This window comes from Chelonia mydas, chromosome 26 (genome assembly GCF_015237465.2).
Source record: "Chelonia mydas isolate rCheMyd1 chromosome 26, rCheMyd1.pri.v2, whole genome shotgun sequence".
Classification (NCBI taxonomy): Eukaryota; Metazoa; Chordata; order Testudines; family Cheloniidae; genus Chelonia; species Chelonia mydas.
In genome coordinates, this window is record NC_057859.1 from 15,918,025 (window position 1) to 15,942,188 (window position 24,164).

At 51.3% G+C, this 24,164-nt stretch overlaps 1 protein-coding gene across 12 annotated transcripts in view; it reads left to right on the top strand.

Annotated features, from left to right (window-relative positions):
- Positions 1–24,164, top strand: part of OGDH (oxoglutarate dehydrogenase) — a 134,512-nt gene that overhangs the window by 82,774 nt on the left and 27,574 nt on the right. For all 12 annotated transcript variants that reach the window (XM_037886465.2, XM_043536570.1, XM_037886460.2 and 9 more), the window contains 3 exons: positions 10,012–10,158; positions 11,096–11,186; positions 22,733–22,912. In XM_037886465.2, the coding sequence (XP_037742393.1) occupies positions 10,012–10,158; positions 11,096–11,186; positions 22,733–22,912 (418 nt within the window). The remainder of the gene's footprint in view (positions 1–10,011; positions 10,159–11,095; positions 11,187–22,732; positions 22,913–24,164) is intronic.

Consider the following 24,164-nt stretch of genomic DNA (forward strand, 5'->3'; position numbering starts at 1 on the left):
CCGGCCTGCCACCGGAACTTCAGCAAACACTGCAGGACCTCCCCTTTGATGGAGCGTGCCTGTTTTCAGAAAAGACCAATTCAAGGCTACAAAGCCTTAAGGACTCAAGGGCAATAACGAAGTCCCTGGGCATGCACACACCAGCTACCCAGAGGAAACCCTTCAAACCCCAGCAGCCGTAACAATGCTCCTATCCTCCTCCTCGGCCAAGGCAGGATTTCTATAGGAGGCGGGGGCATAATGGCAGGAGGAAGCCTTCCAACCCCAGTCTGGGCAAGGCCAGGGCCCGTCCGAGCCTTCGTCGGGCTCAAAACAGGCCTGTTGAAGGGACACCCGAGGACGATGTACCGGACCTTGTTCAGGATTCTACCCCACCTTTCTTGAATCATTTATCCCATTTCCACCATGCTTGGTCTCACATAACCATGCACCGCTGGGTCCTCCGCACGGTGGAAGTGGGATACTCTCTCCAATTTTCTTCCTTCCCACCCTCCTTCCCCGTCCCTCTTCAGGGACCCTTCTCACAAGCAACTTCTTATTCAGGAGGTCAGACACTCTTCGCCATGGGGGCGATCAAGGAGGTTCCAAGGGAACTAAGGGGCAGAGGGGTTTACTCCCGATATTTCCTAATCCCCAAGGCAAAGGGCGGGCTTCGGCCCATTCTGGACCTGAGCAGACTCAACAAGTTCATGGTAAAGTTGAAGTCCCGCATGGTCTCCTTGGGCGCTATTATACCTTCCCTGGATCCTGGAGACTGTTACGCCGCCCTCAACATGAAGGACGTGCATTTCCACATAGCAATTCATCCGGCGCACAGACATTTCCCCCGCTTAGTGTTCGTGGTTGACCACAGTTAGTTCACGGCCCTTCCCTTCGGTGTCTCCACGGCCCCCCAAGTGTTCACCAAATGTATGACAGTCATGGCGGCCTTCCTTTGTTGTTGGCGGGTACAGGTAGACGCTCACCTCAACGACTAGCTTATCTGGGGACGCACCAGAGAACAGGTGCGGTCCTAATTCCGCTTGGTCATGAATACGTTTAGTCAGTTAGGCCTCCTTCTCAACGTGGCAAAGTCAACATTAGAACCGACCTAGAGAATAGAATTCATCAGAGCAGTTCTGGACTCCATGCAGGCATGAGCCCTCCTGCTGGATGCTCGTTTCCAGGCTATAGTGGTCCTCGTCTGGAGCCTTCAGAGCTTCCCAACCTTGTCAGCAAGAAGTTGCTTGAGTCTTTTCGGCCACATGGCTTCCTGCACATACGTGACCATGCACACCAGACTTCGACTACGCCCATTACAAGCCTGGCTGGCATCAGTCTATCACCCAGATCGAGACAGCCTGGACTTGGTGGTCACCGTCCTGGAGCCTCCCTCCGCTGGTGGCTAGATCTCTAGGTGGTATACAAAGAAGTCCCTTTTCACAGCCCGCAACCCTCCTTGTCCCTGGTCATGGATACGTCAGCCCTGGGATGGGGCGCTCACCTCAAGGACATTCAGACACAGGGCCTATGGCCCCCGTCTGCACTCTCCCTTCATATCAACCTCCAGGAGCTGAGGGGGTACGCCTTGCCTCTCAAGCCTTCCAGGAGCAGCTGCAGGGTCATTGTGTGGCCGTCCTCACAGACAACACCACAGCCATGTTCTCCATCAACAAACAAGGGAGGGCCCATTCCTCTGTCAGGAGGCCGTTCGACTGTGGGAATTCTGCATAGCCCACTCTATTCACCTGGCGGCGTCCTTTCTACCCGGGGTCCAGAACACGCTGGCGGACCACCTGAGCAGGTCCTTCCGCTCCCATGAGTGGTCACTTTCGACCAGATGTCATCCACCCCATCTTCCAAAGGTGGGGGTTTCCCCAGGTCGACCTGTTCACCTCCCGCAGCAATCGGAAGTGCCCGGCTTTCTGCTCCCTCCAAGGCTGCTCCCCGGGCTCTCACAGACGCCTTCTTGCTCCTGTGGATGGGTCGACTATTTTACTCCTTTCCCCCTTGTGCACAGGGTCTTGCTCAAAGTGCGCAGGGACAGGGCGCGAGTGATTCTGGTGGCTCTGGCGTGGCCCAGATGGCCTGGTTCACTGTGCTATTGGAGCTCTCTGTGGACACTCCAGTCCCATTGCCGCCTCTTCCCAACCTGATTACTCCGGATCACAGTCACCTCTGCCATCTCGACCTGCGATCTCTCCACCTCACGGCATGCATGCTGCGTGGCGGAACCATTCAGAACGTCTCTGTTCGGAACCGGTACAGCAAGTGCTGATGGGCAGCAGGAAGCCCTCCACTCGGGCCACATACACAGCTAAGTGGAAGCAGTTTTCGTGCTGGTGCACTTAGCACAACACCCCCCCTCTCCAGGCGTCCGTGCCTCTCATTCTGGAGTATCTCCTGGACCTAAAACAGCAGGGCCTGGCGGCATCCTCTGTTAGAGTTAACCTTGCAGCCATCTCGGCTTTACACCCGGGTGCGAATGGCCGCTCTGTCTTCGCCAATCCCATGGTTGGCAGTTTCCTCAAGGGCCTGGACCATCTCTACCCACAGGTTCGACAGCCAGTCCCCACATGGGACCTTAACGTTGTCCTCTCCAAATTCATGGGGCCCCTGTTCGAGCCGCTGGCCACCTGCTCTCTTTTATACCTCTCCTGGAAAACGGCTTTCCCTGTCACTGTCACGTTGGTGAGGCGTGTCTCTGAGCTCAGAGCCCTTATCTCAGAACCACCCTACACGATCTTCCATAAAGATAAAGGGCAGCTTTGGCCTCACCCGGCCTTTCTTCCCAAGGTGGCATCTGCCTTCCATATGAGCCAGGACATTTTTCTTTTGTTTTATTATCCAAAACCGCATGCCAGTCACCAGGAACAGCAGCTGCACTCCCTTGATGTCCGTAGGGCCCTTGCCTTCTACGCTGAGCGTATGAAGCCATTCAGGAAAACGACCCAGCTCTTTGTTGCGGTAGCGGACCAGAGGAAGGGCCTCCCGGTCTCCTCTCAGCGGATCTCTTCATGGATCACGTCCTGCATCCGCACTTGCTATGATCTGGCCGGTGTTCCGACCCCGCCTCTCACTGCTCACTCCACAAGGGCCCAGGCCTCGGTGGTGGCTTTTCTGGCCCAAGTGCTGATCCAGGAGATCTGCAAAGCTGCAACTTGGTCCTCGGTACACACTTTTGCTTCGCACTATGCCAGAGACGATGCGGCGTTTGGTACAGCAGTCCTACAATCCACGTTGCTTCACTCCGACCCCACTGCCTAGGTGGGGCTTGGGAGTCACCTAATTGGAATCGATATGAGCAAACACTCGAAGAAGAAAAAACGGTTATACACCATTGTAACTGTTGTTCTTCGAGATGTGTTGCTCACATCCATTCCAAACCCATCCCCCTTCCCCTCTGTTGCAGTAGCCGGCAAGAAGGAACTGGGGGGGCGCTGGGTCGGCTGGGGTATGTACCGAGAGCCATGAAGGCGCCACGCCAGGGGGCTTCAGAGCCAACCCACTGGGTGTTGCTAGGGTAAAAATTCTCTGACAGCCGTGCACGCAGCATGCACACACCTAATTGGAATGGATATAAGCAACACATCTCAAAGAACAACAGTTACAAAGGTGAGTAACCATTTTTTGTCATGGGATAAGATCCTTTCATGGATTGAGAATTGGTTAAAAGACAGGGGACAAAGGGTAGGAATAAATGATAAATTTTCAGAATGGAGAGGGGTAACTACTGGTGTTCCCCAAGGGTAAGTCCTAGGACCAATCCTATTCAACTTATTCATAAATGATCTGGAGAAAGGGGTAAACAGTGAAGTGGCAAAGTTTGCAGACGATACTAAACTGCTCAAGATAGTTAAGGCCAAAGCAGATTGTGAAGAACTTCAAAAAGATCTCACAAAACTAAGTGAATGGGCAACAAAATGGCAAATGAAATTTCATGTGGATAAATGTAAAATAATGCACATTGGAAAAAATAACTCCAATTTATACATATAGTATGATGGGGGCTAATATAGCTACAACTAATCAAGAAAGATCTTCGAGTCACTGTGAATAGTTCTCTGAAGATGTCCACGCAGTGTGCAGCACCAGTCAAAAAAGCAAACAGGATGTTAGGAATCATTAAAAAAGGGATAGAGAATAAGACAGAGAATATCTTATTGCCCTTATATAAATCCATGGTACGCCCACATCTTGAATACTGCCTACAGATGTGGCCTCCTCATCTCAAAAAAGATATACTGGCATTAGAAAAGGTTCAGAGAACGGCAACTAAAACGATTAGGGGTTTGGAACAGGTCCCATATGAGGAGAGATTAAAGATGCTAGGACTTTTCAGCTTGGAAAAGAGGAGACTAAGGGGGGATATGATAGAGGTCTATAAAATCATGAGTGGTGTAGAGAAAGTGAATAAGGAAAAATTATTTACTTGTTCCCTTAGTATAAGAACTAGGGGCCACCAAATGAAATTAATGGGCAGCAGGTTTAAAACAAATAAAAGGAAGTTCTTCTTCACTCAGCGCACAGTCAACCTGTGGAACTCCTTGCCTGAGGAGGTTGTGAAGGCTAGGACTATAACAGGGTTTAAAAGAGAAAACTGGATAAATTCATGGAGGTTAAATCCATTAATGGCTACTAGTCAGGATGGGTAAGGAATGGTGTCCCTAGCCTCTGTTTGTCAGAGGGTGGAGTTGGATAGCAGGAGAGAGATCACTTGATCATTACCTGTTAAGTTCACTCCCTCTGGGGCACTTGGCATTGGCCACTGTCGGCAGACAGGATACTGGGCTGGATGGATCTTTGGTCTGACCCAGTATGGCCATTCTTATGTTCCTATGTTTAGCCTTTCTCCGCCGCCACCACGTGCATGTCTACCCTTACCTGGACGAGTGGCTCCTCCGGGGCCGCTCCCTTCAGCAGGTGGAATCACAGGTGCAGTTAGTCGGAGACACATTCGACCAATTAGGTATCATACTCAATGTCAGCAAATCAGTGCTCACCTCAACTCAAATAGAGTTCATCGGAGCCGTTCTGGATGCGACTCAAGAGCGTACTTGCCAGAGACGTGTCACCTGGCCCTCTCGCAGATAATCAGCAACCTTTGCAGCTTCCCTACCACAGTGGCGAGGCAGTGTCTCAGGCTGTTAGGCCATATGGCATCCTGCACATATGTGGTTCAACACACCCGGCTGCAACTCAGACCCTTGCAAGCATGACTCGCGTCTGTGTATTGCCTGAGCCACGACAGTCTGGACACAGTGCTGACCATCCCTTGGCACACCCTCGATTCCCTATGGTGGTGGCTGAATCCCCACGCGGTAGGCGCCAGGGTTCCTTTTCACCCACCCCACCCCACTTTGACCTTAGTCACGGACACGTCTGCATTGAGCTGGGGAGCGCATCTGGGAAGCCTGACAACTCGGGGCCTATGGCAAGTAGAGGAAGTGGATCTGAATATCAACGTCAAAGAACTCGGGGCGATTCGCCTCGCCTGACCAGCTTTTCTGATTCGCTTGCAGGGCCACTGCGTTGCGGTATTGACGGGAAACCCCGCAGCTATGTTTTATATTAAGAAGCAAGGCGAAGCTTGCTTGTCTCCTCTCTGTCAGGAAACCCTCCTACTGTGGGAATTTTGCCTAGCCCACTCCATCCTTCTGCAGGCTTCATACCTGCAGGGTGTTCAGAACGTGCTAGCAGACAGCCTGAGCAGACATTTCCTCACACGAGTGGTCGATTCGCCCAGACATCATCCACTCTGTATTCCACAGTTGGGGGTTTCCCCAAATCAACCTGTTCACCACACGAGCCAACAGGAATTCCCCAACCTTTTGCTCCTTCAGGAGGCTCGGTCACAGATGCGTTCATGATTCCATGGTCCAGGCAGCTGCTATATGCCTTCCTGCCATTCCCGTTCATCCATAAAGTGTTTCTCAAAATCCGTAGGGACAAGGCGGACGTCCATTTTGGTGGCCCCAGACTGGCCTTGCCAGTGCTGGTACCCCACCCTCATGGACTTGTCGGTCCAGTCACCGATACGGCTACCTCTCATTCCCAACCTTATTATACAGCACCGCGGTCGCCTCCTTCACCCAGACCTTCAGTCTCTCCGCCTCACAACCTGGAGAATCCGTGGCTGAATCAGGCAGAGGTCGCCTGTTCGGATCCGATGAGGCAGGTAGTTCTGGAAAGCCGCAAGCTGTCTACTAGCGCCACATACAGGGTGAAATGGAAGAGGTTGTCCAGCTGGTGTGCCCGAAGGCAGGTGCTCCCGCTCCAGGCTCCCATTCTTTGTATCCTGGACTATCTTCTGTACCTAAAGGACCAGCGTCTGGCGTTTGGTTCCCTCAAGGTCCACCTCGCAACCATCTCAGCCTTTCACCCAGGCGATTCTGGGCGTTCGATGTTCGCTCACCCCATCATGAGACGTTTTCTGAAAGGCCTGGAGAAGATACATCCCCCCGCATGAAGCCCCCCATCCTGGCCTGGAATCTTAACGTAGTCTTCTCCCGCTTCATGGGCCCTCCCTTTGAGCCTTTAGCTTCTTGCTCACTCCTCTACCTCTCTTGGAAAGTAGCTTTTCTGGTGGCTATCACCTTGGTACGACGTGTGTGTGGGCTGCAGGTCCTCACCTCTGAGCCCCCATACATGATTTTTCATAAAGATAAGGTACAACTTAGACCTCACCCAGCTTTCCTTCCCAAGGTGGTGTCCCACTTCCATATTAGCCAGGACATCTTCCAGCCAGTCTTTTATCCAAAGTCGCACAATAGTCCTCAAGAACTACACCTGCACTCGCTGGATGTTAGGAGAATGCTCACTTTTTATATTGAGCGGGCAAAGCTGTTCCGAAACACAACCCAGTTGTTCGTTGCTATAGCAGAGCGGATGAAGGGATTGCCAGTCTCTTCCCAGCGGATCTCCTCCTGGATCACAGCTTGTATCTGCGCCTGTTATGACTTGGCGAAGGTTCTTCCGCCTGCCATCACTCCACGAGGGCTCAGGCCTCATCGGCAGCCTTTCTAGCCCAAATACCTCTCCAAGAAATCTGCAGGGCTGCGACATGGTCTTCTGTGCATACTTTCACGTCGCACTATGCCATCGTCCACCAATCTAGGAATGATGTGGCCTTCAGCAGAGCGGTACTTTGGTCGGCAATACCTTGACTCCGACCCCACTTCCTCGGTAAGGCTTGGAAGTCACCTAACTGGAATTGATATGAGCAAGCACTCAAAAAAGAAAAAACGGTTACTCACCTTTTGTAACTGTTGTTTTTCGAGACGTGTTGCTTATATTCCATTCCCCCCAGCTACCCTCTGTTGGAGTAGCCTGCAAGAAGGAACTGAAGGGGGGGTCGGGCCGGCAGGGTTGTATATAGAGCTCCATACCCGGTGCCACTCCAGGGGGCTCCACAGCCGGCCCGACGGGTAGCTGCTATGGAAAAGTTTCCGACAGCTGTGTATGCAGCGCGCACACACACCTAACTGGAATAGATATGAGCACCGCATCTCGAAGAACAACAGTTACAAAAGGTGAGTAACCGTTGTTGTTTTTTTCTGTATTGAGTCTGATCTCTAGCAACCTCATTCGCTGAGACCTCAGTTATCTCACTGACATCCTGTTTGACCCCTCAGCCTCCCATCTCTTTTCTACTGCCTCCTTGTTGACCTTAACCCTGGATTAATTCCCACACTCCTCACAATGGCTCCTCTCTCGACCTTGTCTGAGCACTGCTCTCACCAATCTCCCATCACCAAGTTCCTTCTCTCAGGCCACCATCTCGTCTCTTTCAACATCACCTCCTGCCCCCCACCCCGAAGCTTTCTGTGGTCTCCAGAACGTCAACGCCTTTGATGGCCTTGCTGTTCTCAGACGTTTCCTCTGTTGGTTTTTGTTGTGGAACCTCGCTCTGCTGTCCCCTGTCTCCCCTAGTGCCTGATTCCTCTGCTCCTAAATGTTTCCAGGGGGAGTTTCACTTTCTCCATTATGGGTGTGTTACTCTTCCTTCAGTCCTACCCTCCTCTTTGCCATACAGTGCTATTCATCACTGCCCACATAGTTCCAGCTCACAGAAACTCAGCCTTTGCCTCCCTTCTGAAATGCCCCCCATCTTGCATCTTTTTCCCTCCCCGCTCAAGGTCTTCTCAGCTCCTTCAAGGAGATCAACAAGATAGAGTCTTCCACCAACCCCCACTTTCCTTCTTCTCTCCTGTCACAGACAGAGGTTTTTGATTGCTCCCTACCTTTGCCTCCTCCCCCTTTCCCCCTCATCTCCATTCACTATCACTACCCCCTGCGCCTCTCTTCTAACTCCTGGAACCCCCCCACTTGGACTTTGCCTCCATTCCATTCACTGCATCCACTCTTCCCAAGTTCCCGCTTTGCAGCCGCTTCTCAGGGCCCTCTTCTGCCACCCCTCTGCAGCTTTTGATGCTCTTGATTATAACCTTCCATTTTGAAATCTGGACCCCCTTTTGGTTTCCATCACTCCAGCCTACCTCTGCCTGTCAGCCAGCTGGCTGTTGGCTGCTGTGACAGTATGAGTGTAATATAATATCTCATTGAAAGGTGACGGGGCCAGAAAGAGTTAATTAACTCACAGACTGACCTGACCCTTGGCCGAACTTTAAAGATTGGTTAGGAAGATATGTAAATGAATAGAGCTTTGAAATGCAAGCCTGCATTGTTAGAGATAGAAGGGTAGATGTTTGCTCAGGTCTTGTGATGTAAGCAAACATGTCTTGTCTATTGCTATAGCTTTGATTCAAAGATCAAAAGAGGAATATTAACATTTAGGAAGACACTTGAGTGAAATAGTATTATTGTCTATGCCTGTTTGAAGGTTGTGATAACCTGTATCTGAACTGTTTAATGGATAAATTATCCTGTGCTAATTGCCATGATGTTTGGAAGATGGAAATGTATAAAAACCTTAGGACACAATCCTTCTTCATCTCAGATCTGCTTTGGGTGTCAAGAGGGGGAAACCTTAAGCCACAAGGATTGAGATCCCCAGTCACTGACTGGAGTCACCCTGAACGTGGACATTAGACTATAAATTATGGACTATTTCTAAAAGGACTTTAGGCCACTACAAACTCATCTTTGCTCTGTATCTGAACCTCAAGAATTGAATTGTATGTATATTGATCTTTTAACCAACACTCTCTTTTCTTTTTAAATACATTTTAGTTTAGTTAACAAGAATTGACTATAAGCATGTATTTTGGGTAAGATCTAAGTTATTATTTGACCTGGGTCTGGGGCCTGGTCCTTTGAGATCTGGAAAACCTTTTCTTTTATATGATGAAATAAGATTTTCAGAATTTATCATCCTATGTTTGACATGTGTGTCTGGATGGAGGCCTGAGGCTGGGTACTTTAAGGGAACTGCATTATTTGAACGTCTGAGTACCCAGGGAGGTGCTATAGAAGCTGTTTTGTGGTGGCTGGGTAAATCTAAGTATTGAAATATCCACCAGCGTTTGTGGTTTGTTTGCCCCATTCTGTTTGCAGTTCACCCTAATTGAGTGACCTCAGCTGGCTCCTACAGGCAGCACCGTCACAGCTGCTCATGGGAATTCTTGCATTTACTTAAGGCTATATTTCGATTGTATATTTTATCCTTCTCTCTTGCCCTTCATATGTTCCTTTCATTCTTAGATTAGGACCAATATTGGGCAGGGACTGTGCTGGATGTGGCTAGCACTTTGTACATAGCGGGTGCTATCCTAGTAGTAATAATTATAAAGGCATAACGAAGCCAATGGTGCATAGAAGAATCACTTGCATAAGTGACCTGTCAGTCTATGAGAACTTGTGGCACCTTAGAGACTAAGTTAGACTTAGTCTCTAAGGTGCCACAAGTACTCCTTTTCTTTTTGCGAATACAGACTAACACGGCTGTTACTCTGAAACCTGTCAGTCTATATCATTCATCTGTGACTCCCCCACTAATGTCCCTGTGGGTTCTCTGGCCCATGCAATAGGCTGTAGCCTAACCGTTGACTTCTGTCTGACTCTGCCTTTCAGGTTTGAGGAGTTCCTCCATCGGAAATGGTCTTCGGAGAAGCGTTTTGGCTTGGAAGGTTGCGAGGTGCTTATCCCAGCCTTAAAGACTATCATTGACAAGTCAAGTGAGAATGGAGTGGATTATGTTATCATGGGGATGCCACACAGGTAACAGGATCCTTATCTCCCCACCCCATATTTTGGCGGCAGGGGCAGCTGGCAGGTCAGAAAGATGCGGGCGGGTGGCAGTTGGCGGGGCTGAGGTGTAAAGGGAAGCTGGCTTCCCCTAGAACTCTTGCTCCTGGCATAAGCTGACTGTTTTTCCAAAGATTATTAAGTTTAATTTGATTGAAAATGATATAAACAAACTGAGATTCAAATGCATCTTGGGCATTAGCATCACCCATTCATAGCTAACATCACCCATTGTACAAGGCTGCAGGAAATGTATCTTAATTTACAGGGAACACCCTGTGCCTTTCTAAACAAAATGCCCAGCAAGCCCTTGTTTGTTATCTGCATAACTGCATGCGGGGATCTGCAGAATAATAGCTTCCCCAGTGAGCCCTTAATCTAGGATATGTGTTGTATCTCCTGCAGAGGAGACTGGGATTCCCTGTGGATATTGAGGCCCCATTGCACAGGTGCACAATACTAGGCAATTTGGACCTGTGTTTTAAGAAGGTCTGGCCTTGCAACACGGATTTAACTGGTGTCTGGATCCAAATTAATTGGGAAGTGTAAAGAACAGTCTTCCTGAGGTGGCTGTCAGCATAGGGGAATCTCATGTGGCTGTTTCTTCCTGAGTCCAGCATGAGTAAATCACAGTATTGTGAAAAGAACCCCTCATGGGACAGGGTGCTGCCAGGTGACCCACCTTGCTTTCCTCTTCAGAAGGAGCGCAGGGTACTCTTGCTACAGACTGTAACAGTTTGGCAGGGCGTGGGGAAGAGTAAAACTGCTTGTTCTTGGTGTAACATAGGAAGAGGAATGGGTCCTTTGTCTAGGCTTGAAGCATGGGGTGAGAAGCACTCTCTCCAGACAGGCAGCATAGAGTGCAAGGTGAGCTGTCCACCTGTAGCTGACTGTGGCATTCATTTCACAGAGGGCGTCTGAATGTTCTCGCCAACGTGATCAGGAAGGAGTTGGAGCAGATCTTCTGTCAGTTTGATTCCAAGCTGGAGGCTGCTGATGAGGTGAGTGAGGTTTGAGTAGAGTCTAAGCAAGCAGCCACGTGAGAGTATAGGTACAATATGCAGCAGGGCTCTTTCTCCAGACAGCAGACTACACTTAGCAATCCCTGTCCCCGAGGGTCCCATCTAGCCTGGTATCCCATCTCTGACAGTGGCCAGCACCAGCTGTATCAGAGGGAGGTGCAAGAATCCCCTTAGTGGGCAATTCTGGAATAACCTTGTCCATGTGGGAAACCTCTGCCTGTTCCTGACCCTCATCAGTTAGTGATTGGCTTGCCCTGAACCGGGAAGGTTCATAACCCTTCTGTTTTTCTTATCCTGTGAATTATCGCTGGGTGTTCCCTTTATCCAGACGGATAACTAGTTATTTATTGGTCCTGCTCAGTTTGTGGCCTCAATACCTTGTGGCAGTGAATTCTGCAGGGTAGATGTTGTTTTAAATGTGTTGTCTCAGTTGATCCAGTTTCCAAGCCAAGATAGTACTTTACCCAATGACTGTTCTGTCTACCTTAATAGCTTCTTGTGAGACTTGGTAGCCTCTTCAAAGTAGTCTTGAGAGTCCAGCAAGTTATGAATCTTGGTTTTCCCTGTAGCCTCTACCTTGCTGTCAGATATGCTAGCGGATTAGAGAGACGTGACTGTTCCTTGACATAATATGGGCGGATCTGTCCCTATCCTATCATGAGCTTCTAGGTCAGGCTTCCCCCTTTGTTCCATAGTATGGCCCACATGTTGGTAGAGAGATCATCTTATGGAGCACTTCCCCTCTATAGCATGTTCTGATTTTTGGCCACATGCCATGCCACTAGCAGCTATAATAATTCCTTGTTCTTCAAGTGATTGCTGATGTGCATTCCACAATAGTTGTGTGTGCTCGACACATGCACCAATGCTGGAAGATTTTCCCTTAGCAGTACCCGTAGGGGAGTGCCCCTAGCGACTCCTGGTGTGGTGCCACCATGGCGCAGTATAAGGGGCGCTGCACACTCCCCCCACCATCAGTTTCTTCTTGCTGCCAGTTTAGGTGCTTCAGAACTGCTCTGCTTCAGCTCTACTGTAGCTTTCCCTCTTGGACTCTGTTAGTTCATAGTTAGTAGTGCCTGTAGTTTAAAAACAAAAACAAAAAGTAGCTTTAGTTAGAATTCGTTAAGTGCGCCCGGGTCGGGGCATGCCCCATGCCCCGGGCTTTAAGTCGTGTGACACTTGCAAACGGCCTATGCCCATGAGTGATCCGCACGCGGAATATTTACAGTCTGGGGGAAACCCATCCGCAGCAAGATTTGCAGATCTTTCAAACCTCGGACCAAGAAGGAGCAGGACATTTGGCTCCAAACTATTTTGATGGAGTCTGCCCTGACCCCAACACCGCTGCACTGCTCCGAGTCAGCACCGAGCACCGCGGCATCGGTGCATGGCAACCCAACGGTGCCCTCCACCAGTCAGCACCGCTCCCTGTCCATGGGACACTCTAAAAAGGCGAAGAAGAGGTTTTCATAGAATATCAGGGTTGGAAGGGACCCCAGAAGGTCATCTAGTCCAACCCCCTGCTCGAAGCAGGACCAATTCCCAGTTAAATCATCCCAGCCAGGGCTTTGTCAAGCCTGACCTTAAAAACCTCTAAGGAAGGAGATTCTACCACCTCCCTAGGTAACGCATTCCAGTGTTTCACCACCCTCTTAGTGAAAAAGTTTTTCCTAATATCCAATCTAAACCTCCCCCATTGCAACTTGAGACCATTACTCCTCGTTCTGTCATCTGCTACCATTGAGAACAGTCTAGAGCCATCCTCTTTGGAACCCCCTTTCAGGTAGTTGAAAGCAGCTATCAAATCCCCCCTCATTCTTCTCTTCTGCAGACTAAACAATCCCAGCTCCCTCAGCCTCTCCTCATAAGTCATGTGCTCTAGACCCCTAATCATTTTTGTTGCCCTTCGCTGGACTCTCTCCAATTTATCCACATCCGTCTTGTAGTGTGGGGCCCAAAACTGGACACAGTACTCCAGATGAGGCCTCACCAGTGTCGAATAGAGGGGAACGATCACGTCCCTCGATCTGCTCGCTATGCCCCTACTTATACATCCCAAAATGCCATTGGCCTTCTTGGCAACAAGGGCACACTGCTGACTCATATCCAGCTTCTCGTCCACTGTCACCCCTAGGTCCTTTTCCGCAGAACTGCTGCCTAGCCATTCGGTCCCTAGTCTGTAGCGGTGCATTGGATTCTTCCATCCTAAGTGCAGGACCCTGCACTTGTCCTTATTGAACCTCATCAGATTTCTTTTGGCCCAATCCTCCAATTTGTCTAGGTCCTTCTGTATCCTATCCCTCCCCTCCAGCGTATCTACCACTCCTCCCAGTTTAGTATCATCCGCAAATTTGCTGAGAGTGCAATCCACACCATCCTCCAGATCATTTATGAAGATATTGAACAAAACGGGCCCCAGGACCGACCCCTGGGGCACTCCACTTGACACCAGCTGCCAACTAGACATGGAGCCATTGATCACTACCCGTTGAGCCCGACAATCTAGCCAGCTTTCTACCCACCTTATAGTGCATTCATCCAGCCCATACTTCCTTAACTTGCTGACGAGAATACTGTGGGAGACCGTGTCAAAAGCTTTGCTAAAGTCAAGAAACAATACATCCACTGCTTTCCCTTCATCCACAGAACCAGTAATCTCATCATAAAAGGCGATTAGATTAGTCAGGCATGACCTTCCCTTGGTGAATCCATGCTGACTGTTCCTGATCACTTTCCTCTCATGTAAGTGCTTCAGGATTGATTCTTTGAGGACCTGCTCCATGATTTTTCCAGGGACTGAGGTGAGGCTGACTGGCCTGTAGTTCCCAGGATCCTCCTTCTTCCCTTTTTTAAAGATGGGCACTACATTAGCCTTTTTCCAGTCATCCGGGACTTCCCCCGTTCGCCACGAGTTTTCAAAGATAAACAAAGTTTCAAAGTTTTATCTGCCAAGGCACCGGAGCAGGACTGGGGGAGAAACTAGACCCGCATTGGGCAGCTCTCAGTCCCCACCGGCCTTGCGGCCTCCGACTCAAGTTGAGCGGAGTAGCCCAGCCCGCTCCAAGACGACTTCCCCGGACGCCAGTGGCCATGTTCAGGTGCCCTCCATGCCGGAGGACCTGCAGGCGGCTCGAGACGTTATGTCTCTACCGGTACCAGTAGCACCGCTGTCGTCGGCTCCCCAGTCCAGAGGCAAGCCACCGCTCGGACCCCCGCAGTTACCGCCTGGACTGTACCGCTCACGGTCGAGGGAAGGTTCCCGACTCCATTCCCCGCTCAGTGATTGTTCTGTGCGCAGTCTGCGCTGATCCTAGTCAACCTCCACCAGGTTGTCTGGCTGGGTACCAACTGGCAGGGGTTCCAGGCACCACTCCACCTTGAGGGGTAACGTAGACTTCACGAAGAGAGCGTACTCTGCCAAGACTGGGACAGATGGCACCAGAGGTCGTTACCTCCGAGAAACTACCATAGCCCCTCGCGATACAGATGTCGATGCTGTTCCCGCTCTTCATCTCGCTCGAGGTCCCTGCCGCGGCACTGCTCCCGCAGCCCCCGGGGTCAATCGCCTGCACCCTGCCGTTGCAGATCCGCCCATCAGAGCCGTTCGCGGAGCAGCTGCTACAGATGGTACTCCCGCTTCTACACGCCAGCATCACTGCCTCACGTTTGGCACCACTCCCGACGCCGCCACTCATCCCAGTCCCGGGATAGTGGTCGATCGTATGCCAGCCCGGCCGCCCTTCGGAGTCGTCAGTCGATGGGTCAGGCTAGTCAGGCTGGACAGTCTGCTTCACTGGTGCCACAGCAGGTGCAGTGGCACCGGGCTCCCTGGCTGGCACCATGATACCAGTGGGCCCCGTGGGCCCCAACGCAGCCCCCAGTGGTGGCTCGCTGGGTGGCCGGAGCCTTGGAAAGACCGTCGGCCTCCCTCTCCCAGTTGCTCATCCTCGGTCCTGCACTCAGAAGGGGACCAAGTGGTGGGACCTGCGGTACCGGTGGGGACACAGAGTACGGCATCCACATCCTCCTCCTCCTCCTCCTCCTCCAGATGAGGTGATCACAGCCCCTCCTGCTCCCATCCCGCAGGAGGACTCAAAAGCCCACCAAGAGCTGTTGAAAAGGGTGGCATCAAGCCTCAGCCTACAAACCGAGGAGGTGGAGGAACCTCTCGGACTCCCTGTTCAACGTCCTCTTGGCTTCGGCTCCGGCCAGGGTGGCTCTCCCACTTCATGAAGGGGTGGCAAAGATCTTGAACGCCTTGTGGCAAACCCCGGCTTCCTTGCCCCCCATCTCTAAGAGGGCAGAACAAAAGTATTTTGTGCCCGCCAAGTGGCATGAATACCTATACACCCACCTGCCCCCAACTTGAGTCGGTCAACCATAGGGAGCAGCAAGGTCAACCTGCTACTACTCCTAAAAATAAGGACTCAAGGAGACTAGATCTATTCGGTAGAAAGGTTTATTCGTCCTCGAGCTTCCAACTGAGGGTGGCGGACCACCAACCCCTGCTGGGTAGATACGATTTCAATTTGTAGGGCTTTATGCCCAAATTTGCGGACTCCCTCCAGGAGCATGGTAAGGAGTTCAAGGCCCTGGTCCAGGAGGGCACGGCTGCCTCCAGGGCAGTCCTTCAGGCAGCCTTGGACGCCGCAGATATGGCTGCGTGGTCTATGGCCGCCGCAGTTTCCATGAGGAGAGCATCATGGCTCCTGCTGTCTGGGTTGTCCAGCGAGGCACAGAACTCCTTACAGGACCTTCCATTCGATGGCAAGGCCCTGTTTGCGGAACAAACAGACTTGAAGTTACACGGTCTGAAGGACTCCTGAACAACATTAAAGACCCTCAGCCTCTATGTCCCGGCCCCGGCCAGGACCAAGTTCAAACTGAAGCAGGCTCCCAGTCAGGCCACCCACTCCAGATATGAGCCCCCTTATAAAAAATCAAGGGACTATAAAGAGCACCCATAAAGGCAATCCCGGCCTGGGCCCTCTAAGGGCAAACAGGTGGGGAGGCGCCAGTTTTGACAGGATGCCCGGGGGCGACTTACCAGTTCATACCAGGGATCCACCCGGAATAAAACTTCCCTTCTCCAACCAGTTGTGTGCTTTTTCTCTCAGAGTGGTCGCAGCTGACCTCAGACCGATGGGTCCTCAACACCGTCTCCCGGGGCTATACCCTCCAGTTTATTTCTACCCCACCCACCTTCCCTCCCCATCCCTCTTCAGGGACCCCTCTCACAAGAGTCTGCTTGAGCAGGAGATGAGGCGGCTCCTTGGCTTAGGAGCGGTGGAGGTGGTGCCAGCGGAGTTCAGACGCAAGGGGTTCTACTCCTGTTATTTCCTTATCCTGAAGGCCAAAGGGGGCCTTAGGCCCATCCTGAACCTGTGAGGCCTGAACTAGTACATGGTAAAGCTCAAGTTTCAGATGGTGTCTCTGGCCTCCATCATCACCGCCCTCAATCTACAGGACGCATACTTCCACATTCATATATTCGAGGGACACAGGTATTTCCTCCGCTTCCCAGTTGGGCAGGAACACTATCAGTTCACTGTCCTCCCGTTTGGCCTATCAGATCAGGGTCTTCACAAAGTGTATGTCTGTGGTAGTGGCTTACCTCAGACGTCGGGGTGTCCAGATCTTCCCCTACCTCGACGACTGACTGGTCAGGGGCAGCTCCAGGTCACAGGTACAGGATCATGTAGCACTCCTCCTGTCCACATGCACCACACTGGTGCTGTTGGTAAACGACACCAAGTTCACATAGGTTCCAGTGCAGTGCATAGAGTTCATTGGGGCAATTCTGGACGCAAAGTCAGCCAGAGCCTCCCTCCCACCAGACAGATTTGAAACCCTAAGGGAGCTCATCAGTGCAATCACAAGGTTCCCCGTGATGACAGCCAGAGCATGCCTCCAACTCCTGGGTCATATGTTGGTGTGTACGTATGTGGTTCATCACGCCAGACTCAGGATGCGGCCCCTCCAGCTCTAGTTGGCCTCGGTATTCTCCCAGTCCAGAGACAGGATGGACAAAGTCCTCACTGTGCCCGAACTGGTGATAGCCTCCCTAGGCTGGTGGTCTTCCCCGGGGAACAGGCTCCAAGAGGTCCCGTTCAAGGGCTGATTCCCGACTGTGGAATTAGTGTCTGATGCGTCGGACCTGGGGTGGGGCGCCCATGTGGGAAACCTCTAGACCCAAGATCAGTGTTCCACACAGGACCTTGCCCTGCACATAAATGTCAAAGAGCTCAGGGCAGTCCGTCTGACGTGTGTGGCCTTCCGCTTGCACCTGGAGGGCAGAGTGGTCAGGGTTCTCACGGACAACACAGCCTCGATGTTCTACATCAACAGGCAAGGCGGGGCCCATTCCTCAGCCCTCTGCCAGGAAGCCCTCAGGCTGTGGGACTTCTGCAGAGCCCACGATATTTACCTGGAAGCCCACCACTTACCGGGCATCCGGAACTCTCAGGCAGATCGGCTGAGCCGGGACTTCTCCTCTCTGCACAAATGATCACTGCACCCAGAGATGGTGCACAGGATTTTCCAAACATGGGGCACTCCCCAAGTGGACCTGTTCGCAACCTGGCAGAACCACCAGTGTCCCCGCTTCTGCTCCAGGGGAGGGTTGGTCATAGGCGCAATCTCCGACGCCTTCCTTCTGTCCTAGTCAGGCCAGCTGTTCTATGCCTTTCCCCCATTTCCAGTGATCGGCAAGGTCTTGGAAAAGATAAAAACAGACAGGGCCCAGGTCCTCCTGTTCACCCCGGCATGGCACAGGCAACATTGGTACAGGACTCTCACAAACCTGGCAGTCGCCCCGCCATAGCCATTGCCACCTGCTCTCCTGGGACCTGCTCTTCTAGGACCAAGGTCGTCGCCTCCACCCCAACCTAGCAGCACTCCACCTGACGGCATGGCTGCTCAGTGGTTAGGCAGGGAGGAAAGGACTTGCTCGGAAGGGGTTCAGCACCTCCTCCAGGAGAGCAGGTGGCCCTCCATTCGTCAGGCCTACCTGGCAAAATGGTCTCGGTTTTCCCGGTGGGCTGCTGATCGGGGCTTATCGCCTGTGGCTGCTCCGATCCAGCTTATACTAGACTACCTCCTTCATCTTAGAGCCCTGGGCCTAGCGCTCTTGTCCTTCAAGGTGCACTTGGCGGCCATATCGGCCTTCCACCTGCCAGTACAGGGTCACACGATATTCTCTCATGCCATTACTGGCCAATTCCTTAAGGCAGGGATGGCCAACCTGTGGCTCCAGAGCCACATGTGGCTCTTCAGAAGTTGATATGCGGCTTCTTGCATACGCACCAACTCTGGGGCTGGAGCTACAGGCACCAACTTCCCAATGTGCTCTACCCCCACTCCACCGCTTCCCGCGCCCTCCCTTGAGCCTGCCATGCCCTCGCTCCTCCCCCCTCCCTCCTGGAGCCTCCTGCACGCCACGAAACAGCTGATCAGGAGGTGCGGGGAAGGAGGGGGAGCTGATGGGGGGCTGCTGACATTTTACTGTGGCTCTTTGGCAACATACATTGGTAAATTCTGGTTCCTTCTCAGGCTCAGGTTGGCCACCCCGGCCTTAAGGGTTTGGATCACCTCTTCCCGTATGTTAGGCCCCCAGTCCCACAGTGGGACCCGAACTTGGTGCTGGCCAGGTTAACTGGACCTCCATTTGAACCGCTAGCTACATGCTCCTGGTTACACCTCTCTCGGAAGGTAGCCTTCCTGGTGGCGATCAGGTCCACTGGGAGGGTCTTGGAGCTCCAAGCACTGACCTCCGAACCCCCATACACGGTGTTCCATAAGGATAAGGTCCAGCTCCGAATACATCCTTCATTCCTCCCTAAGGTGGTCTCTGCCTACCATATGGGCCAAGACATTTTCCTGCCGGTGCTCTGTCCCAAACCCCATGTGTCCAGCGAGGGGTGCTGTCTCCACATGCTGGGTGTGGGACAGGCTCTGGCCTTTTACCTGGCATGTACGAAACCGTTCAGGAAGTGCTCACAACAGTTCATTGCCTCGGCCGAACACACAAGAGGCCAGCCGATCTCCATTTGGCGGCTTGTGTATCTGTACTTGTTACTACCTGGCGGGAGTTCCCCCGTCACCGACTGTGAGGGCACACTCGACTAGGGCGTAAGCCTCGTTGGCTGCCTTACTGGCCCACGACCCTATTCAGGACATCTGTAGGACGGCCACATGATCATTGGTTCACAATTTCACCTCGCATTATGCAATCATCTCCCAAACGAGAGAGGACACCGGGTTCGGCAGGGCAGTGCTTCATCCCGAGTGTCTGTGAACTGCTACCCACCTCCAACAGATATAGCTTGGAACCGCCTATTGTGGAATGCACATGAGCAATCACTCGAAGAAAAGACAGTTACCTTTCCGTAACTGTTGTTCTTCGAGATGTGTTGCTCATGTCCATTCCACATCCCGCCCTCCTTCCCCTCTGTCAGAGTTGTCTGGCAAGAAGGAACTGAGGGTGGGGGGAGCATGCAGAGCCCCTTATACTGCACCATGGCAGCGCCACGCTTGCGAGGGACGGTCCCTTACGGGTACTGCTAACGGAAAAACTTCCGGCACCAGTGCACATGGCAAGCACACACACCTATTGTGGAATGGACATGAGCAACACATCTCGAAGAACACCAGTTACGGAAAGGTAACTGTCTTTTTGGGGGGAAGGGGAAGCTTGTGTATATTTGTGCCCCTTCTTACACTTACACAATTTTACTTCACCTGTCCCAATATTTCTCCCACCTAGTGAGTTTCATAGACTGTCAGGGTTGGAAGGGACCTCAGGAGGTCATCTAGTCCAACCATCCCGATGAGTCGAAAGAATAGTAAATATGGCAGGCGACCAGCTTGGCTTAATGGTGAAATCCTAGCGGATCTTAAACATAAAAAAGAAGCTTACAAGAAGTGGAAGGTTGGACATATGACCAGGGAAGAGTATAAAAATATTGCTCGGGCATGTAGGAAAGATATCAGGAGGGCCAAATCGCACCTGGAGCTGCAGCTAGCAAGAGATGTCAAGAGTAACAAGAAGGGTTTCTTCAGGTATGTTGGCAACAAGAAGAAAGCCAAGGAAAGTGTGGGCCCCTTACTGAATGAGGGAGGCAACCTAGTGACAGAGGATGTGGAAAAAGCTAATGTACTCAATGCTTTTTTTGCCTCTGTTTTCACTAACAAGGTCAGCTCCCAGACTGCTGTGCTGGGCATCACAAAATGGGGAAGAGATGGCCAGCCCTCTGTAGAGATAGAGGTGGTTAGGGACTATTTAGAAAAGCTGGACGTGCACAAGTCCATGGGGCCGGACGAATTGCATCCGAGAGTGCTGAAGGAATTGGCGGCTGTGATTGCAGAGCCCTTGGCCATTATCTTTGAAAACTCGTGGCGAACGGGGGAAGTCCCGGATGACTGGAAAAAGGCTAATGTAGTGCCCATCTTTAAAAAAGGGAAGAAGGAGGATCCTGGGAACTACAGGCCAGTCAGCCTCACCTCAGTCCCTGGAAAAATCATGGAGCAGGTCCTCAAAGAATCAATCCTGAAGCACTTAGAGGAGAGGAAAGTGATCAGGAACAGTCAGCATGGATTCACCAAGGGAAGGTCATGCCTGACTAATCTAATCGCCTTTTATGATGAGATTACTGGTTCTGTGGATGAAGGGAAAGCAGTGGATGTATTGTTTCTTGACTTTAGCAAAGCTTTTGACACGGTCTCCCACAGCATTCTTGTCAGCAAGTTAAGGAAGTATGGGCTGGATGAATGCACTATAAGGTGGGTAGAAAGCTGGCTAGATTGTCGGGCTCAACGGGTAGTGATCAATGGCTCCATGTCTAGTTGGCAGCCGGTGTCAAGTGGAGTGCCCCAGGGGTCGGTCCTGGGGCCCGTTTTGTTCAATATCTTCATAAATGATCTGGAGGATGGTGTGGATTGCACTCTCAGCAAATTTGCGGATGATACTAAACTGGGAGGAGTGGTAGATACGCTGGAGGGGAGGGATAGGATACAGAAGGACCTAGACAAATTGGAGGATTGGGCCAAAAGAAATCTGATGAGGTTCAATAAGGATAAGTGCAGGGTCCTGCACTTAGGATGGAAGAATCCAATGCACCGCTACAGACTAGGGACCGAATGGCTAGGCAGCAGTTCTGCGGAAAAGGACCTAGGGGTGACAGTGGACGAGAAGCTGGATATGAGTCAGCAGTGTGCCCTTGTTGCCAAGAAGGCCAATGGCATTTTGGGATGTATAAGTAGGGGCATAGCGAGCAGATCGAGGGACGTGATCGTTCCCCTCTATTCGACACTGGTGAGGCCTCATCTGGAGTACTGTGTCCAGTTTTGGGCCCCACACTACAAGAAGGATGTGGATAAATTGGAAAGAGTCCAGCGAAGGGCAACAAAAATGATTAGGGGTCTAGAGCACATGACTTATGAGGAGAGGCTGAGGGAGCTGGGATTGTTTAGTCTGCAGAAGAGAAGAATGAGGGGGGATTTGATAGCTGCTTTCAACTACCAGAAAGGGGGTTCCAAAGAGGATGGCTCTAGACTGTTCTCAATGGTAGCAGATGACAGAACGAGGAGTAATGGTCTCAAGTTGCAATGGGGGAGGTTTAGATTGGATATTAGGAAAAACTTTTTCACTAAGAGGGTGGTGAAACACTGGAATGCGTTACCTAGGGAGGTGGTAGAATCTCCTTCCTTAGAGGTTTTTAAGGTCAGGCTTGACAAAGCCCTGGCTGGGATGATTTAACTGGGACTTGGTCCTGCTTTGAGCAGGGGGTTGGGCTAGATGACCTTCTGGGGTCCCTTCCAACCCTGATATTCTATGATTCTATGATAACCCTCTGCTCAAAGCAGGACCATTCCCCAACTTTATTCCCACTTCTTCCTGATCTCCCTCTTCCAGACCCTGCTTCCTTCTCTTCTCTCCTCTCCCCTGCCCCATCCACCTCCCTTGCCCTCTCCAGACCCCATGCACCTGCCTCCCAACGAGTCCTTGCCTCCTTTCCTTTGCTCAGTGCTTCTACCTCCTGGCTGTTCTCCCATCTCTAGGATATAAATGAGGTCAGATGCTTATCGGAGGTGCACAGAATACAGCTGGTAACCAGGACCCATGTTGTTGAACTTGGATGCTTAAAGCTAGTAGTACTTAGGAACCCAAACAAGAGCCCTGCCTTGGCTTCAATGGGAGCAGGATTGGGTTCTTAAACAATATAAATGATTTTCACCTTTGTGGCCAATATTTGGGGCATCTCTGTGCTGCTGTTTCTCTCCGATATCAGCAAATGCACATGCTCTGTGGGCTCCATGTTTCTGGTAATTGCAGCTCTAGCTGAAGAGCTCCAAATTCATGGCCCTTATATGCTCCACGCAGCACTAGCAGATGCTGCATACCCATGCTGTGAGCCTGTGAATGATGGGGGGCATCAGGGACTCCTGCTCTCATCTCATCTCCTGCTCTCAATCTCCCCAAGCTCTGCCGCTCACACTCCTCTCTTGGCCCTGCTCTTTCTCTCCAGGGCTCGGGAGACGTGAAGTACCACTTGGGAATGTACCACCGGAGGATTAACCGCGTCACTGAGAGGAACATCACCCTCTCCTTGGTGGCAAACCCATCTCACTTGGAGGCTGCAGATCCAGTGGTTATGGGCAAGACGAAGGCAGAGCAGTTTTATTGTGGGGACACTAAAGGAAAGAAGGTAAAGGGCACCGAATACCTCTGATCCAGTGTCTGTTATAAGTTTATTCAGACTTGGCTTGTAGCTGACTGAAGGGAGGCAAACTGCTCCATGAGGGAGCCAGATTAGCCAAGGAAATCCATGTGGTTTGTTTCAGTCTAAATTTCCCCAGAGTTCTGGAATGCTGTCTGCCGCAGGAAGAGTTCTGGTCCCATGTAAAGCACCCTCTCCTGTTTTATTCCTCCATCAACAGTCAGAACCGTGCTGCTTCTGTCCTGCTCCAACTTAACCAAGCCATAGCGAGCAGCGGAAGTAGCGGCTCAGCCAAAATGTCCTCTCTGATTTGGGTGGCTTGGAGTGGGAAGCCAGATTGTTAGAAACAGTGAACGCACGAATCTCCAGTTCAAGTCAGGGGAAGGGGTGGGTGTTCAGCACCTCTGAAAATGGGGCTCAGGGTATTGCAACTGGGGCATCTGAGAACCAAGGCACCCCAAATCGGTGGCCACTTAAAAAAAAAATCAGCTTGGTCCTCGTGCTGTGCTGCTCCTCAGCAGCAGCTGGAGGCCGGGGTGGTATTCTCGAAGGGGCTGGGGCTGGGAATGGGAGGGGTATTGACGTTGTTGAGATGGCAGAAGGCTGAGAGCATGCCGCAATTAAGCTTTGTATAACTTGCTGGAAAGGGATAAGCCAGTATTTGGTGGCTGTGGTGGTGGATTGCAGATCTAGGCATGGCCATGTCTAGGTGATGCAAAGGGGATTCACTCAGACTGAGAACCACTGGCAGTTACTCTGGAAGTCACTGAGAACAGCAGAGACTGGAGAGAAACAGAACAGCAGAAAGGGTTGGAGAAAAATATCTGTGGTGCGGATCCTCAAAAAGAAAAATAGAATGATCCTGGCAATTTACCAGCCAGGTTCCCTTGTAAAAAGACACCAGGTGAGTGACTGGCCCATGAGTAATAAGAGATGGGGCTTATGTGGAATCATCGCAGACTCTTCTTCACTTTGGTCTACTAACAAAATGTACAGGTTTCAGAGTAGCAGCCGTGTTAGTCTGTATTCGCAAAAAGAAAAGGAGTACTTGTGGCACCTTAGAGACTAACAGATTTATTTATTTGTTAGTCTCTAAGGTGCCACAAGTACTCCTTTTCTTTTAAAAAAAAGTAGTGGAGGAAGAGGATGGAGAATCCGTTTGTTTCGGTGAATTTGATCAAGTGCCTCATTTAGTTCAGATGCCCTTGTATAGGGACACTCTTTTAGGGTCTGGACAATG